The sequence below is a fragment of the Pongo abelii genome, chromosome 1 (assembly GCF_028885655.2).
Source record: "Pongo abelii isolate AG06213 chromosome 1, NHGRI_mPonAbe1-v2.0_pri, whole genome shotgun sequence".
NCBI classification, from domain to species: domain Eukaryota; kingdom Metazoa; phylum Chordata; class Mammalia; order Primates; family Hominidae; genus Pongo; species Pongo abelii.
The window spans coordinates 33,678,192-33,696,504 of NC_071985.2; the positions used below are offsets into that span (position 1 = coordinate 33,678,192).

Consider the following 18,313-nt stretch of genomic DNA (forward strand, 5'->3'; position numbering starts at 1 on the left):
CAAATACTACCACCTACCTATCACCTAAGCCCAAAGCTTGACATTCTTGATGGCTCCCTTTTCCATAAGTAATACATAATTTTTTATAAAATCTAATTAGTTTTAAACCTTAAGGATTTTTTTTAAAAAATTGTTCTTCTTTCCCATCCCTTTTAACACTGCCTTAGTTCAGAGCCATATAGCTATAAAAAGAGAAGTTCTCTGGATCCTCCTAACTAGGCTCCCTTCCTCTAGTCATTTTTCCTCTTTCTCACATCCCACATCCTGATTCTTTTTCCTCTTTTGACAAAATAAGAATATGTGATATGATTCACCTCCATAAAATCCCATTTCCTTCCAGGAAGACATACATCCATATCTCCTTAGCAAAGCAACATGGACCCCTCAAGTTTTAACTTCCATCAATTTTTCAAGGCTTTCCGTCTTCCTCACATGCCATGCAATGCACCAGCCATGCCAAGGTATGTGCAGTCCTGCCATCCTTGCCCATATTTCTAGGACTTTATGTGGGTTCCCCTCAGCCTGAACTCCCTTTCCCTACATCCTCACTCAGTTAACACCCACCTTTTCAAAACTTGGTTCACGCATCTCCCCTTCTGGAAATCTTCCACTACAGCCACTTACTTCCTACCCATCTCCACTTCTCCCCACAGTGTGTGTCAGGTTACCCTTTCTAAGTGTTCTAACAGCTATTGTGCCTCCTTCTCTTAAAGCTTGTATCATACTGGAGTACAACTTTTTATCGACTCATCTTTATTCACCATGATGCATGAACTCCATGAAGGATAAGAATAAGTCTTTATCTTCACATCCACAGTGCCCAACACAGAAAATGACACAAAGTCGGGTAGAATGTTGAGTGAATAAATTAACAAATACTAAATAGTCCAGAATTCAGTGCATCCCTGACATCAGCTAATATAAAATTGGTTCCTATCACCAGATTTCAGGAGAAAAACAATCCACAATAAATGCTGGGAATTTTGAATTGGAATGAAGATTTGTAGGGACATGAGAAGTGGGTAATATGGCATGCAACTCAAGATAAATTTAAAACAAATACAGCAGACATGTTCTACTGGTTGTCATTGTGTAAAAAGGCCCACCAAGGTTTAATTCTACCTTTCCCCTTTTAACCTCGCTGCTAGTTTACCCCACCCCATCCTCCTAGGTTACTTCCCTCCCTACTACTCATTTCTTTCATTTGAACTGCCTCAGTTTGCTCCCTTATTATACAGAACAGGTTTTTCTGGTTTCACCTGAGACTTAGGCTGGGGTTACATGGTGAAGGGGACAAATGCTCCACCTCGGACTCATTAATGTATCTCACCAAAGATTGTCTTACTCTAGCAAAGATTTCTTGCAGCTGCCAAGGTAACGATGTCCCCATATCACCATCCAAGTAAAAATGCAGCACTTTCTAGTTATATATACGTTTGAACTCCATATTATCAATCGAACCAATGGACATGGAGTTATTACCAACTTGAAAAGAGCTTTTGCCAGCTGGTATAAATAATAAACTCAACTTTTACCTAAAAGTTGAAACAAACCCAAAATTATGTTTCATTTTATTTTATTAGCTCCTCCACATCCACAGGCTTTATTGACTGGTTCAAATCAGAAACCAAGCAATAGCCATTCTAGTACCTTGGTGATTTTTAATACATCGTTCAAGGTGAAAAAGATATAACTGCAGGAAGCAGATTATGAATTAAGAGTTTATACTTTATCTTTTGAATCAACAAATTAATATCACATTTAAATCAAAACTCTAATTGATTGGTTGAATCATCTAGCAGCTGTTAGCAGAGAAACTCACGTATAAATGTATACTATGATTTGTGAATTTTTCCAAATATCTAGAACAGAGCAGACTCTCAGAAAAAAATGAACTACGTTCTTCTCAGGAATATATTGCTCCTTAGAAAGTTGGGATGTTTGAGACATTTTTGAAATCTATCTTGTTTCTTTCATGATGCTGCTAAATAAATTGCATTTTGTTCTTCTGAAAATTTTTCTTCTAAAAGTGTCAAAATCTTATCCTGTACAGAGTAACTTACACAGGAGATACAATCAAGCAAAAGCTATTGATTACAGGGAACCTAATATTGAAATGAGGTTTTTTTAAATCTCCAGAAGAGATTTACAGTGTCTAATCAGAGTATAACTAGATGACAACATAAAGTGGTAGGACTGAACTTTCTCACTGCTGGCTTCTCCATCAATAGATTTGTACATCTATAAGAATACTTGAATGTTTGACATTGAATTACAGTTGTTTGTGTGTATATTTTATTTTTTAGACAGAAATATAAACTCCTTGAAAGAGTGAGCCACATCTTAGTCATCTTTGCATTCCCTAGAACTGCCTGCAGTGCTTAGCATAACATTTTGCAAGAGATATATTTACAATAAATCTATTCATTAAACATGTATTAGGCATTGTGTTATCCATAGAGATACATTGACAAAAAAGACAGAGAAGATCCCTGCTACCATGGAACTAACTTTGCATCAGAGCAGGAGAAAGGAGTGGACTGCACCATCATATAACATAAAAATAATAGTCTGTCAAAGAATTTGATTATGATGTTTTGAATGTTAAGAAGGAAATAGAAAAGGCCATGTGATACAGAGAAACTAAGTTAGGACTCCATTAGATGGGGTTCAAGTTAGAGTTAAGAGAGTGGTAAAATAAGGCCTTATCAATAAGGTGATAGTTATACAAGTAACTGAACTATGAGAACATATGAGAACATTCTACATCTAAGAACAGTTCTACATATGAGAACAAAATGCAAAAATGTGATGTTGTAAGGGAACAAAGGTGTTCCAGGCCAAAGGAATGGAAGTTCAAAAGCCCAGGTGTAGGAAATAACTTGAAGCATTCTAGGGATAGAAAGGAATCTGGTATGGCCACAGCTCTGTGAATGGTGGAAAGAATGCTGCCACGTAGGCCAGAGCCAATAAAATGTGGGACCATATGGGTCATAAAAAGAAATTGGGATTATATTATATGAATAAATTCAAAAGGGTTATGTGGCTCATAAAGATGACACTGGCTTACATATTCACTTTATATACTTTTATAAAAATTCCAGTGGAATATGGAAGGCCAAGATTTCGACATGGAGGCAAGTTTAGAAGCTATGACAGGAGTTTATGAGAGAGAGAAATGTGGCTTGGACCAGGAGAAGTGAAAGTAAAGATACAGGGAAGTATACATTATAGAATCTTCTGGGCTTGATGTTAGATTATGTTTAGGGGTATGAAAGGTGAAAGTCTCAGGGATCATTATTTTTGTGTGTTTTGTCCAAGAAAATGGATAGATGGACAAGATTGGGAGGCACATAGATTGTAGACAGGAAAAACAAGAGTTCTGTTTTGCATGTTTTTAGTTTTTGATATATCATCAGTCATCCAAATGGAGATGTCAAGCAAACAGTTGGATTCTTGAGTCTGACACTCAGAAGAGAGTTTCAATCTAGAGATATGCCTTTGGGGGTCTTCAGCATATGCATGTTTAAAACCCATACTGAATGGAGATCACCTGGGAAGCCAGTGTTGGAAGAGAAGAGAGAAAAAGAAGAAGAGAAAGGAAGAGAGAAAAGCAGAGGGGAGAGAGAGAACAGAGCGTACTGCTCTGAGGCATTACATCCTTTCAAGGTCCAGGAGGGGAAGAGATCCCAGTAAATGAGGCCAGAGGCATAGCCAAAGAGGAAAACAGAAGAAAGCATCACACTGATGTGCAAGAAGAAGTGAAAGTGAACTCATTTGTTAATTGTATAATTCAGGTACATACTCGATTGTGCTTACTTTCACATATTCCAGGTAAATTGTATTAAAAAGTTTGAAATCCCCAGATGATCTCTCAGGCCTTGATTTAAAATACACTCAGAGTGACAACCAAGGCAGAGAAATTATCCACTGCTAGTTGTCTGAAATTCACTTTCCAAAGCCAATTCAAAAATAAAATAATCAAAGTAAGAAAAATATATGTACACCAATTATGTATTTTGTTCCTTACAGTTAGATATTTTTTAAAATCAACAGAAAAAAAATCACAGTTCATGGGGAGATGGTGTGACTTTTGATACACTGTTTATTTTATCCTAACAATAAAACCTCATTGCGTTATTCTTGCCAGGAGTTTGGGTGACACCTCGACACATTATCATCAATTCTACAACAGTGGAATTATATTGGAGTCTGCCAGAAAAGCCCAATGGCCTCATTTCTCAATATCAATTGAGTCGTAATGGAAACTTGCTTTTCCTGGGTGGCAGTGAGAAGCAGAATTTCACTGATAAAAACCTGGAGCCCAATAGCAGGTAAACTAAAAGAAAACTTTACCAATCATACAGCAGGATTTGTACATTTCTCTGGGTTGATAAGAAATATATGTCCCACTGAAAGTTGTTAAATTGTTTAATTAACTTCTTCATTCATTGATCATTCAATAACTGATGAAAGTGCTAAATCATTTAGTCTTTAAACTTCAGGAAATTTCTTAAAAATATAAATAATTCGTCTTCTGTTTGACAAAAAAGCATGAGAATTTTTAAATATACAAAATACATGAAGTATTAAACTTTAAAAATTACCAAATTATCTTCAAAAACACGCATCCTTGAACTAGCAATAAAAGAGATGTAAAGAGTTTTGTTTTCCATCAACTCTCTTTTCTTCTTGTACAGTGTTTCTCTACTTGCTACACTACATATAGTTGTGAGTAGTTTTAGAGGAAAAAGTTCCACATATTTGCATTTCATTCCCATTCATTTCTCAGCAGAGACAAAAACATATCTTAAATCAACAGATGTTTTACTGTAGAAAGTAGAGATCAATTTCATTTTACTGTAAGGAATAGCAGATCAATTTAAAAACATCTTTCTCTAAACATATTTCCCTGAACTCCAACCCATTTAAAAATGAGGAAGATTAATTTGAATCCTCCACAATCCACCAGCACACTCCAAGACTTTCCTGAAGTCTTCAAGAAAAGCTATGAATTACTAGCAGGTTAAAAATAAATTTGAGAGCAGCTGAAATCACAACGGCTTGGAGACAATGTTGCCTGTGCAAGAAAAACTACCAAGTCAAGTTTCTGGAAAGAGGGCAAAGAGTTTGCAATTTGTCACAAATTTAGGACTAAGCAATTGATACAAAAAGTAGTAATCATTGTTCAAGTCTCTTGTGCATGGCCTTATCACAATTCTTCTTTATTTTTAAATATAGATACACTTACAAGTTAGAAGTCAAAACTGGAGGTGGCAGCAGTACCAGTGATGATTACATTGTTCAAACACCTATGTCAACACCAGAAGAAATCTATCCTCCATATAATATCACAGTAATTGGGCCTTATTCTATATTTGTAGCTTGGATACCACCAGGTAAAAAAAAAAAAAAAAGAAGTGTGTGTGTGTCTGTGTGTGTGTGTGTGTGTGTGTGTGTGTGTGTGTGTGTGTGTAAACATTTTAAAGGAATTAATTAGAGATAGGAATGGAACTGTTAATTTAGTAAATCAGAAAGACATAGTCAGTCTCCTGGATAAATATGAACAGAATAATCTAAACCACACTTCTAAATGTATAGATGCATGAGTACATACATACATACATACAGATACAGGTATCTAGATGTCGATGTAGATATATAAGTATATACGCCTTTCTATGAAAGCAACACTTTCAAGTACAAAAGACTAAAAATCTTTTTACTCATCTATTTTTTTGTCTTTTTGAGATGGAGTTTCACTCTTGTTGCCCAAGCTGGGGTGCAATGGCATGATCTCGGCTCACCACAACCTCCAACTCCTGGGTTCAAACAAATCTCCTGCCTCAGACTCCTGAGTAGCTGGGATTACAAGCATATGCCACCATGCCTGGCTAATTTTGTACTGTTTTTAGTAGAGACAGTGTTTCTCCATGTTGGTCAGGCTGGTCTTGAACTCCAGACCTCAGGTGATTCACCCACCTCGGCCTCCCAAAGTGCTGGGATTACAGGCATGAGCCACCACGCCCGGCTTACTCTTCTGTATATCCAATGCAAGTCACATAGGTCAGAATTACCTTGAACATTCATTTCCATGGGACACCTTAGATTGGATCATTGACATTATACCATTCCTTTTATATTACATCAGTGAATGGGGAGTTTGGAAAGACAGTTGTTCACTTCGCCCATGTACCTTGGGTTGTGACCACTTATGGTAGCTGCGTTTTTCCTCTGTAAGCTGAATAGCCTTCATTGAGCCATTTAGTCATTATTGGGTTGCCTTGTGACTTAGTGCAATATTATATTTTGAGGTAAGCACTATCCTCAGGTAAAATCCTGACTGCATTAATACTGTGGAGTAAAGAGTAGAGTGAGAAAGGACATATGGAGGACTTTTCTTTCCAAGTAAAATTTAAAATTGGTTAAGATGTTAAATACACGTCAAAATTATGTGACTTTATTTTTAATATCTAGTCTTAAGATGAAATTGTGACATGCCCTTTTTGTCCCCATCAGAATAAGTTTAGCCACAGTTCAAAGTGGCACCAAATAGTTAACAGCCATTTGAGCCATCGGTAGATCCATTCCATAACATAATTAGCAGAAGCCTATTTTTATTGAATTGAACAGTCAAAACAGGTACTACTGTGTAGCTATAAAGATAGTGTAAAGGCCTAATACATAAAACTTAAGTTCTTATAGACCAACACCTTCTGCTATAATCTAAGATCAAAGAGAAAAGGTTATTTTCCCCCAAAATTCAAAAGAAAGTTTATAAAGAGCTTTATAAGCAAAGAAAAATATAAGTTGCTCTAAGATATTATATGTACATGATTTCACCCACTTTTGTTTTAAAATAAATGTGCAACATATTAAACAAAATATAAAGGAATAATTAATAGTAGCAGAATGCATCACAAAGTGCTATAATCTTTATGTTTTAAGAGCATAGATATTCTTGAACTCTGTTCTTAATTTCAATAGAGGAAAAGACATACCTTCTGCTGTGGGAAATATACAAATTTACAGCCCCCTTTACAGAATTTATTTCTACTTTTGTTTAATTTTACTTATTTATTTATTTGTTTGTTTATTTTGAGACCGGGTCTCTCTCTCTGTCACCCAAGCTGGAGTGCAGTGGTGTGATCTCAGCTCACAGCAACCTCCGCCTCCCAGGTTCAAGTGATTCTCCTGCCTCAGCCTCCAGAGTAGCTGGGACTACAGGCACACACCACCATGCCTGGCTAATTTTTGTGTTTTTAGTAGAAATGGAGTTTCACCATGCTGGCCAGGCTGGTCTCGAACTCCTGACTTCATGATCCGCCCACCTTGTCCTCCCAAAGTGCTGGGATTACGGGCAGGAGCCACTGCACCTGGCCACGATTTTTCAGTATATTTCTCCTTGGCATTTTTATTGTGCTGTTGTGTTTTTGCACCACAAAATAAAATGAAGCTGGATAGAGCCAATCTAATACCATATTTAGCCTATTGACAAGAAAGTTTTAGATTCAGACCAGGGTCTTCTACAATCCAAATTCTACAAGAACAATAAGGGAAATTTCAGGGTGATGAGCAAAGTTGATGATTTCTTTGCCATATGACTGGGAAGTCCCATGGTTTATCAAAATATCTGTTATTTTAACGTATCAGTTGCCATTGCTAATCTGAAGACTTCATGCTCAGTACGGATTTGAAAATATCTTTATTTTATGACTATGCAAGTAAGACAAATGAAAAAGCTAGGATTCATATCCCAATACTGCCACCTATTAGCTGAACTTAAACAGTCTCTAGGCCTCAATTTTCTCCATCTGTGGAGTGGAGATAATGATGATACCTACATGTAGGCAAGTAGGGTTGCTGTAAAGATTAAATGAAGTAATTTATATGGTAAATATATTATCTAGTTCTGTATAATATTCTATAGATACCAATGGTGATTGTTTGAAGAATTATTTTTTGTCTTTAATTGCTCATTTTTAAAACATATTTGTTCCAACATTTGCTGGGTCTCAAAGCCCCAATTTTCAAAATAATAAAACTGCCTACTGAGGATTGGATTAGTAAATTTTCAAGACCTCTTTCAAATTTCCCAGCATGTGTCATTTTTTTCTTTGAATTCAATATCACACTTAAATGTTTAATGTATCATGTTTCCATTTAGAAATGTATCATTGTGGAATAAAACACAACTTTCACTTGTTTAATATGACCTTAACTCTCACATACCTCGGGCTTTGTATAAATTGTTCATTCTGGTCCAGCCTAGGGGATATTGTAGAATGCTTTACACACTAACTCTGACCATTTATCCAATGGTTAATAAATCTATAATATTCAGACCTGTCAATCTTATAGTTTAAGATGCACAGAATCCATCTCAGAAACCATATAATATAAGGAAAGATTAAAATCTTCAATTAAATCTTTTTCCTGGTGTCTAGAAGGATTTCAAACTCAGTAAACAGTCAGATGATTTTGACTTGTGTATAATCTACAGTTGATTTTATTGGAAGGTACCTCATGCTGTGTTTTGATTTGGATAATAAAAACATTTTTCTATTCCTGAATAGTCACAAATATATATATTTTAAACAGAAAGAAACTAAATTTGTAAGTGGAGATTGTTTATTTGCTCACAATAAAGAGTTTTCTAGGTATTCATCATACTCCCTGCCATTACAAAATGATTACATCATAGACAGAGCTGAATAATGGGCAAAACAGTCCCTGCCTGCAGTTCCCAAACCTGAATGAGCATTAGAATCACCTAGGAAGCTTGTGTAAAGACAGATTCTCAACCCCAAATTTACTGAATAAGAATCTCCTGGGATGGAGTCAAGAAATCTAGAGCTTTTTAAAAACTCCACGTATGACTTTGATGTGCTACCAAGTGCTTTTTGAAATAGTAGCCCAGAGGACGAAGGAACAGATCTAGGTATTGTTGAAACCAAATGATTCTGGGAGAACAGTGTTTGACTGGGTGTGTCAGTGGTGTGCCAAGACTAGAAGAGTTAATTGTGGAAAATGGCAAGCCACTGAAGGGAAAACAGCCACGTGACAGCAATGATCTCTGCAGCATGAAGAAACTAGTAACTAGCAAGCTTTACCTACCTATCCAAAAATCTAAAAGGAATAGATGTGATTTACCAAAAGCATGGATCACACTCACCAAGTGAGACTGGTGAATTACAATAACTGTTTTCTCTGAAAACATGAACCCACCAGTTTCTCTTGAATGTCTAAAGCAAGCTTGTCCAACCTAAAGCCCAGGATGGCTTTGAATGCCACCCAACATAAATTCAAAAACTTTCTTGGGATTTTTGCAATTATTTGTTTTAGCTCATCAGCTATTGTTAGTGTTAGTGTGTTTTATATGTGGCCCAAGACAATTAATCTTCTTTCATTGTGACCCAGGGAAGCCAAAAGATTGGACACTCATGGTCTAAAGCCAAAATACTGGCTAAATTTTATTTGTTTTTTTAAATATGCATTTTGTTTTGTGGTCAGTGTGAACAGGGTAACCTTAGACAGGTAAGCTGCCGGGAAAAAAAATGTCTATGTGGTTACTTGGCAACCGAAAAATTGCCTAAGCAATTAACTGGATTTTCAGTTTTCAAATTATTGTTCTAATGCTATAAATAAACTAAGTCTTAGTACATGTTTATAAGTCCTACTAGTGAAAGGGTAAGGTCTAGGGAATAGTGACAATACCCAGGGGAAGAATACCTGTGATACTGATAACAAATGTCATGTACATACATTCATATTACTTGGTGTATTTGCCATTTGTTAAATTCCTACTATATGCCAAACACTGATAAGCTCTTTCTCTGCCTTACCTCAGTTAATTTTTATGCAAACCCTAGAAGACAGGTAATATCATTATCCCCATCTTAAAATAAGAAATTCGAATCTCAAAAAAGTAATATAATATGCTCAAGGTCACACTGCAGAGCCAGGATTCAAATTCAGGTCTACTGTCTGCTACTGCCTTTTAAGACCAGTTCTTTCTGTCTTTGGCTTAACCCTTAAATCCAAATCGACTTTTCATTTATTGACCAAAGTCTCTCAGATTTATGATGGATGAACTATGATGTTTGAAATAGTAGCCCAGAGGGCCAAGAAACAGAGCTGGATGTTGGTGAAAAACAAATGATTCTGGGAGAATAATATTTTTTTTTTGATTTTTTTTTCTTTTATTATACTTTCAGTTTTAGGGTACATGTGCACAACGTACAGGTTAGTTACATATGTATACATGTGCCATGTTGGTGTGCTGCACCCATTAACTCGTCATTTAACATGAGGTATATCTCCTAATGCTATCCCTCCCCTCTCTCCCCACCCCACAACAGGCCCCGGTGTGTGATGTTCCCCTTCCTGTGTCCATGTGTTCTCATTGTTCAATTCCCACCTGTGAGTGAGAACATGCGGTGTTTGGATTTTTGTCCTTGCGATAGTTTGCTGAGAATTATGGTTTCCAGCTTCATCCATGTCCACACAAAGGGCATGAACTCATCATTTTTTATGGCTGCATAGTGTTCCATGGTATATATGTGCCACATTTTCTTAATCCAGTCTATCATTGTTGGACATTTGGGTTGGTTCCAAGTCTTTGCTATTGTGAATAGTGCCGCAGTAAACATACATGTGCATGTGTCTTTATAGCAGCATGATTTATAATCCTTTGGGTATATACCCAGTAATGGGATGGCTGGGTCAAATGGTATTTCTAGTTCAAGATCCCTGAGGAATCGCCACACCGACTTCCACAATGGCTGAACTAGTTTACATTCCCACTAACAGTGTAAAAGTGTTCCTATTTCTCCACATCCTCTCCAGCACCTGTTGTTTCCTGACTTTTTAATGATCGCCATTCTAACTGGTGTGAGATGGTATCTCATTGTGGTTTTGATTTGCATTTCTCTGATGGCCAGTGATGATGAGCATTTTTTCATGTGTCTTTTGGCTGCATAAATGTCTTCTTTTGAGAAGTGTCTGTTCAATATCCTTTGCCCACTTTTTGATGGGGCTGTTTGTTTTTTTCTTGTAAATTTGTTGGAGTTCATTGTAGATTCTGGATATTAGCCCTTTGTCAGATGAGTAGATTGCAAAATTTTTCTCCCATTCTGTAGCTTGCCTGTTTACTCTGATGGTAGTTTCTTTTGCTGTGCAGAAGCTCTTTAGTTTAATTAGATCCCATTTGTCAATTTTACCTAGGCAATACCATTCAGGACATAGGTATGGGCAAGGACTTCATGTCTAAAACAACAAAAGCAATGGGAGAATAATATTTTACTGGGAGCGTCAAAACCAGAAGGATTATTTGTGGAAAGTGGTGAGCCCCTGAAGGGAAAATATCCACATTGCAACAATGACTTTTTGCAGCGTGAAGGAAGTAGTAACCAGAAAGCTTTACCTACACATTCTAGAAGGAATGGACGTGACTTAAAACCAGATTCCAGGTGCAGGAAGATTTCAGTTAGGTGGGCGGGGAGGAGAGTCACTTCTCAAATTACTGTAAAGAGATCATCCAAATTCTATTTTAAAGCCTTGGTAAATATTCCCCTATCTCCCATGTAAACCCTCATCTACTTTACCTTATTCTTTCTTGATAAATGTCAGTAGTAACATTACCAAAACACTCCAAGCTCTAGAAAATCAAGATCTCTAGCCTTTTGTGTATCATTTGAACCTCTAAATCAGGTGACATACAAACAACATATCCTTATAAAAATTTTGCTGAATTAATGGAGGAACACAATGGTGAGCGAGCCTCCACAATTTATTATGCAGTCAAATGTAAATTATGGATATCCTGCCATTTAAAATTACTCAGACATTTGATTTTCTCTTAAAGTCATCCTTCCTCTACATTAACTTAATCTTAAACAGAGACACACACACAAAGAGAGAGAGAGAGGCAGAGAGACAGAGAGGGAGAGACATTTCTTCTTTAATGACAAACAGAGCACATACACATATTTTCCAAAGACTGCGTCTTGTCTTATGGATGTGCAATTTTTTCACCTTTCAGAAAAAGATGTGTTGTTTTCTAATATGGAATGGGCTTCACTATTTAGTTGTCCTCTGGCCTTGGGCAAGCTGCACAATCTTTCTCAAATTCAGGTTTCTCATCTGTACAAGGGGAAATTAAATGCCTACTTTATATTGTTACATGAAGTAAATGAGATGGCATGGTAAAATTCCATTATTGTTTGAACCTTTAGGTAATATAAACCACCTTAAATTATTCCTAAGCATTCCCTCTCACCTTTTACCAGCTCTCAACATTGGGTCAGGACTTTTGTATTCATATTAAAGGGAACATTTATATTAAAGAGAGCAAAGGATATATGTTACCTTAATAGGTGAAAAATTATGGAAAATTAAATAGCAGATGCTTCATGGAACATAAGTGGTTTACTCAGAATAACAATGGAGATAGATATCCCTGCTGTTTAAGAATCTAAACATTCAAAATTATTTAAACTCTGAAGGTAATAATGAGTCTTCCTAATTTATCAAGATGATGACTATATTTTGAACTGTTCTAGCCCTTAATCATGTTCTAATTAACAATGCCATTGCATTAAACACATACTTTTTCTCACTAAGGATGGTGAGTCATTTAGGCTTAACGCACAATGTAGAAATACTGGTGCTTTTCCTTTAACATTAATATCTTACTCCATTAAAGAAGGAATTAGCAAGAATTCTACTGAGAAATAATTTTTATTAATATTGCTCTAGAAATATAAGTGTTTTTATTTATCATCTTGATTAAAGGTTAGCTGGCCATAATATGGTCCATTTATGGACATTAGACATCTTGGCATTAAGTTAACTCATCAGCTGCAGTGTATTATTTCAGATACTATTCATTTAAAGTCAAAATTTACATTAATCTTTCTAAAGGATCCACGTTACATTAATTGGGATGATTGAACATTGACAGTTGTTTCACTTTTCTTAACTTATAAATGCAATAACTAAATAACAAGGAGTGGTGAGTTTCAGAAGAAAATGTAAAACTCACTTCAATGGCTTGCGTTTTATTTTAGATATTTAAAAGTGTATCTTTCATTATTGAGTTTTAATATATGCTAGGCATTTTGCTAAGAGATTAACATGTATCTCATTTAGTGTTCATAATAACTTAATGTAATATGTCCTATTGTTTTTCTCATTTTACTAATGAAAAAGGTCAATTTAGACACTCCAAGCTATTTTCTCTAGGTTATTCTTCAAGTAGGTGTCAAAGCAGGGCTGACCCTCATGGCTCTGAGTCCAAGTCTGACTCAAAACTACTATTCTATATTTTCTCAATATTTTTCCACCTAAACGTGCAGAAAGCAAATGATTTTTCATGAGTTCTACTGTAATCCCATTTAAAAGCTAAAAAACTGATTTTTGCTTTATATATAGGAAGTATGAATGAGGACAATGTAATTCAGGATCAGTCCACCCGGTAACCCAATAGAATAATTTTATTTGTGGCTCAAAACTTCATGAGATGTAATTCATTTGCCTTTGGGTATATTGATTCCTCTATTCATTTAACTAACATGGAAATTATTTCTGAGCCCCACTCAGGGGCAAAACATGATGCTGGACACCCTAAAACTTACAAAGAGGAATGAGACACTGTCCATCTTGTCAGGAACCCTACCATCTAGTAAGGTAGAAAAGACATAAATGATAACTATTATACAACCAATGTTAAATTTCCATACAATTGGTATGAATGAGTTCAAGAGGGTCCCGTTTTACTTCTGTTCCCCCAAAAAGGCTGAATCAAGATGCCCCTATCTATACAGTGGAGAATTTAGCTCGATTTGTTAAAGGCACCATGTTAAGTGCAACCAAGTGTTTTGAAACAAATGCCTCTATCAAACTGAATTAATAGTTTTTCCTCTTAGAATTTTTCCTGTTCCAGCTCCTAAAAAAAGGATTTAAAAAGGATTATTGATTGACTTGTCCCATTGTAAAGTATGCACCTGCTGTGAAATGAAGCCATGGAGAAAAAAAAGTTGAATAATTTAACTTTTTTATTTGTAAAGATAATCAGGGTTTTTCTGATTACATCTTAACTTCATAAATGTTAAATAACCTATCAGCATCTAGTTGTTGTAAATTATGAAAAGGAGCATTGCAAGGAATATTAACCAACGAAATCCTTGTTCTTTAGTGAACAAGAAAATGTGTTATGGCAGCTTGTCATTGTGCGACTGGTAACTTTGACACCAAATAACAAAACTGCCATTTGCACTTAGGGTAAATTGGTTCACTTGAGCTTCCACTGCTCCTCTTGCTCTGACATAAATTTATGAACTCAGGAACTAACCAAGTCGTGTGGCTTCCCAGCTGACTTTAACAAATATGCCCATTTCATTTCATTTAGTCATCAGAATACCAGGGGGCTCAGTCGTTTCAGACTCATTGCAGATGGTATAGGGTTTGTAGGAACACAAGAGACTTTCATGTCACAGTCCTGTAAATTATGACAGTGGAGGGGGCCCTCTTTCCTAAATGCATGTCAGTGTTTGACGTGTTCACAGGTTAGAGGAGCATTTTCTGTTTCAGCACCTCATAGGTATATGTAAAGGACATTTATTTCCGATTAACAAAGAGGTGAAAAATACATTTTCTGTGCTCATGGTTTGGCTAGCCATGTTTAAATCTGGATTAAGATTAAGTTTATATTTGACATGCGGTAGAAGCACAGTTGTGTTCCCTCATCCCCTGGGAGTTCTGTCCTTTTTACAACGAAAGTTTCTTCTTGAAGGATGCAAGGCCTGGAAGGAGAACAGTAGGTACAGACTGAAGACATAAAGTAAAACAACCTCAGATGAATTGGAGGGAATGCCACTCCAAATTACTGCTAAGAATGAATAATACAATATTTTCATAGGAATGCAATTTGATCATATCCAAGTACACACAAAAAATAAAACTAGATAACAAAATAGTGTTACAAAGACATTAACTTGAATGAATGTAACATTTATTTGTAGTTGGAATAGCAACTTTATATGAAAAATTGATTCAAAAGTGTTTGAGGGCACATGAAAACAGTGCCATAGTTGTTTTTTGTTCTTTATTTCATTTTGCTCCATTTTGTTTTGTAGAGATGTTGGCCATTTATTAAGTACTTTCTATGTTATGGGAATATATTAAAAGGCTTACAGATATTTTCTAATTTAATCCTCACAACTCTCTATGAGGTAGCTATTAGTATCATCATTTTACACATGAAGAGACAACATTCATAGAGGTTAGTTAATTTGCCAGTGGTCGCTTGGGAAATAAGGGCAGAAGAAGGATTTGATCTGTCTGACACCACTCTGTGGTTTGTCTAGTTCAACAAGAATGATGGCATGTTTTTTATGAATGTGTGTTTGTCAAACTTTTCTGCAAGAACTGTCCTAGGAACAAAGAAGACAGGATGAATATGCAATCCCAGGAGGTCTGAAAACAGAGCCTGAAGCAATCATCATTAGCTTGCAATTTCTTTAAGGTCTTGCTTTTTATCTTAAAAATTCATGTAAATTTGCCATTGTATTCCAGTGTTTGTCTTCATCCAAAAAATAATATATTATACAATTTACCATTTGGGAAAGCATTTTCTACTAATCTCACTGGCTGAAGAGTGATAATGCTGTTATATTTCGGGATATTAGGGAGATCTAAAGAAAACTAAGCCCAGTAACAGGTTCAAGCTCCCAGCAATTCTTCCCCTCTTCATTTTGTCATAAGTATGTGGGTTCACTGTGAGGCAGAGGTTGCAGTGAACCAAGATCGTGCCACTGCACTCCAGCCTGGCGACAAAGCAAGACTTTGTCTCAGAAAAAAAAACAAACCTGTGGCTTCAAACAACAGCCTTTTATTCTTCACTGCTTTACTGATATGGCAGGGTAACAATAGGGAGAAATGCCCAAAATGTGATATGGAATGCTTTGTCATTCCAGGATACTCTGGATGGAAATTTCTATAAGCATATCTTCCTGCTGAAGGTCAAATTGCAAACTGAGAGGGTCCCCGATTCCTTCTTCAATCTCTCTTACTACCTCAAGCAACACGCTCCAAAAAATATTTTTTGCGGAGAGGAAGAAGAAGCCTGATTACGTGACTCTTTATTTTACCTCTGGCACAGTACTTAAATTTTTCTTACCCATTAATTAACTGAGTCTCAAATGGTCTCTATACTCAATTCTCCTTATCCAACTCTCAAATTTCATTTTAATTATTGCAGTCTTGTTGAGAGCAGTAAAAACTGCCAGTTTTGTCATGGAGTGGTGAATTAGGTCTCGAAGAATAGCCTTTAAATAGGCCTATTACGTGTATTCACCATACCAGTAAAGAGAAAAATAAAGTTTTTTTAGGCATTTAATTTTTGTTATGACATCTTTTCCTGTTTCTTTATGGAGAAAAATAGTATACAACTCTTTATTACCTGAAACAAAGTGGAAGTGTCATGGGTCAGGCCAACTTTTCATCCCATGTCTAGGGTAGAAAATCCACATTGAGTTCATTTTAAAGCAATAGCGAGAGACTAACATTACATTGTCCTTTGATTACAGTATGAACAGTTATACTTGTTCAGCACACTGGCACATCAGCATAAACATTTTCTTGTGTCCTACAGTTGGTTCATTCTGAGGTGACTACAGTCTTCAACTCTACAATTGGCTAGCAAAAATTCTAATCACTCACCATACAAATAATTCTCTAATCTTGAACTTTTAGAAAGAAAAACTCACACCCAATTTTGTGAACAAAGAAACGGGGATTGTGCTGGTTCCCCTTCTTCAAACAGGGAAATCCTGTGTTTCCCAAATTTTCCACATCAAAGTGATACTCCAAAAAGAGGTACAGTAAGTCCTTAATGTCATTGATAGGTTCTTGGAAACTGCAACTTTGAGTCAAAAGATGTATAAGGAAACCAATTTTACCTTAGGCTAGTTGATATAAGCAAGATTTAAGTTGCAAGGAATATTTCTGGTCACAAAAACATCACCAAACTAAACATCATCAAAGAAAGACCAAAACACTTCTAATATTAAACTGAAATACATATGAGCTATACATACATTTAAGAAAGATTAATAGAAACAAGTAAGATCATTTTTAACCTAAGTTTTGGGAAATCAGCGAGTGACAACAGCCATAGGGATAAATGTTTTTGAGCAGAAATTAGAAGAAACTCCCCTTACCACCATGCACTAGTAAAAACAACCGCAAGTAGGGCAAGCTCACAGAAGGCTTTTGTACAGCATTATTTATTATTATGCATCTATATGCTAGTAACACACTTAATGAATCTTCACTTTACAATTATTCATTCATTCATTCATTTTCTGACACACTTTTTCCAGTTCAGGATTGGGGTGGCCAGGGCCTAACCAAGCAGCTCAAGGCCACTCCGTCACGGGACACACACACACCCACACTCGCTCAGACTAGGACCATTCAGACACACCAATTAATTTAATGGTAACATCTTTAGGATATGGGAAAAATCCAGAGTACCCATAAAGAAACCACACAGACACGGGGAGAATGTGTAAATTTCACACAGACAGTGGCTCCAGTCGAGAATCAATTTTTTTCCTCATAAATATTAATGAAACAATGTTGAATGAAACAACATTATTTGAGGACCTACGGTACCATGTTTGTTCCTGTCTTTGAATATACTTTGACATGAGCCCACAAACCTCCAGAGCAGGTGTATTTCAGGTTGGGATACTTGGTCTGCAGAACTTTAAATTTCTACCTATAATATGCTTGTTCCATCAGTAATGATTCTTACTTATCCATCATGTGTTTCCTTGCTTCGGAATAGTCTCCAAGAATGGCTCTGCCTTACTGCACAAGTTTTCTCAAACCTATCTTGTCATTTTTCCCCCAGTTGTCCTACTCTAAGACTCCAGTATCAAGGAAAAGCATAAGTATAGTTATATAAGTGTTGGTATCAGATGGGCCTAAGTTCAAGTCCTCGCTTCTCCAATTAATCACTGTGCAATCTGGAACAAGTTATTTAACTTCTCTGAGTTTTAATTTTCTCATCTTAAAAAATAGTAATATTTACCATGCAGTATTGTCTTGAGGGTTCATTCATTCATTCAATCAACTAACATTTATTGAGCTGCTACTTTGTGCTAAAGTCTAGGCAGTGGAACCACATTGGAGAAAACAAAGTCCTAATTTATACGGTTGACATTCTAGTAGTATTAAATGAGATAGTGCGTGTTGCCTGGCATAACACAGGGATGCAATGAAATGACTCTTGTTTGTACTACTT

At 36.1% G+C, this 18,313-nt stretch overlaps 1 protein-coding gene across 1 annotated transcript in view; it reads left to right on the plus strand.

Moving 5' to 3' along the window:
• USH2A (usherin) overlaps positions 1 to 18,313 on the plus strand; it is an 827,758-nt gene that overhangs the window by 688,809 nt on the left and 120,636 nt on the right. Inside the window, exons 58-59 of the mRNA XM_024239307.3 lie at positions 4,151 to 4,334; positions 5,242 to 5,399. Of these exons, the coding sequence (XP_024095075.2) occupies positions 4,151 to 4,334; positions 5,242 to 5,399 (342 nt within the window). The remainder of the gene's footprint in view (positions 1 to 4,150; positions 4,335 to 5,241; positions 5,400 to 18,313) is intronic.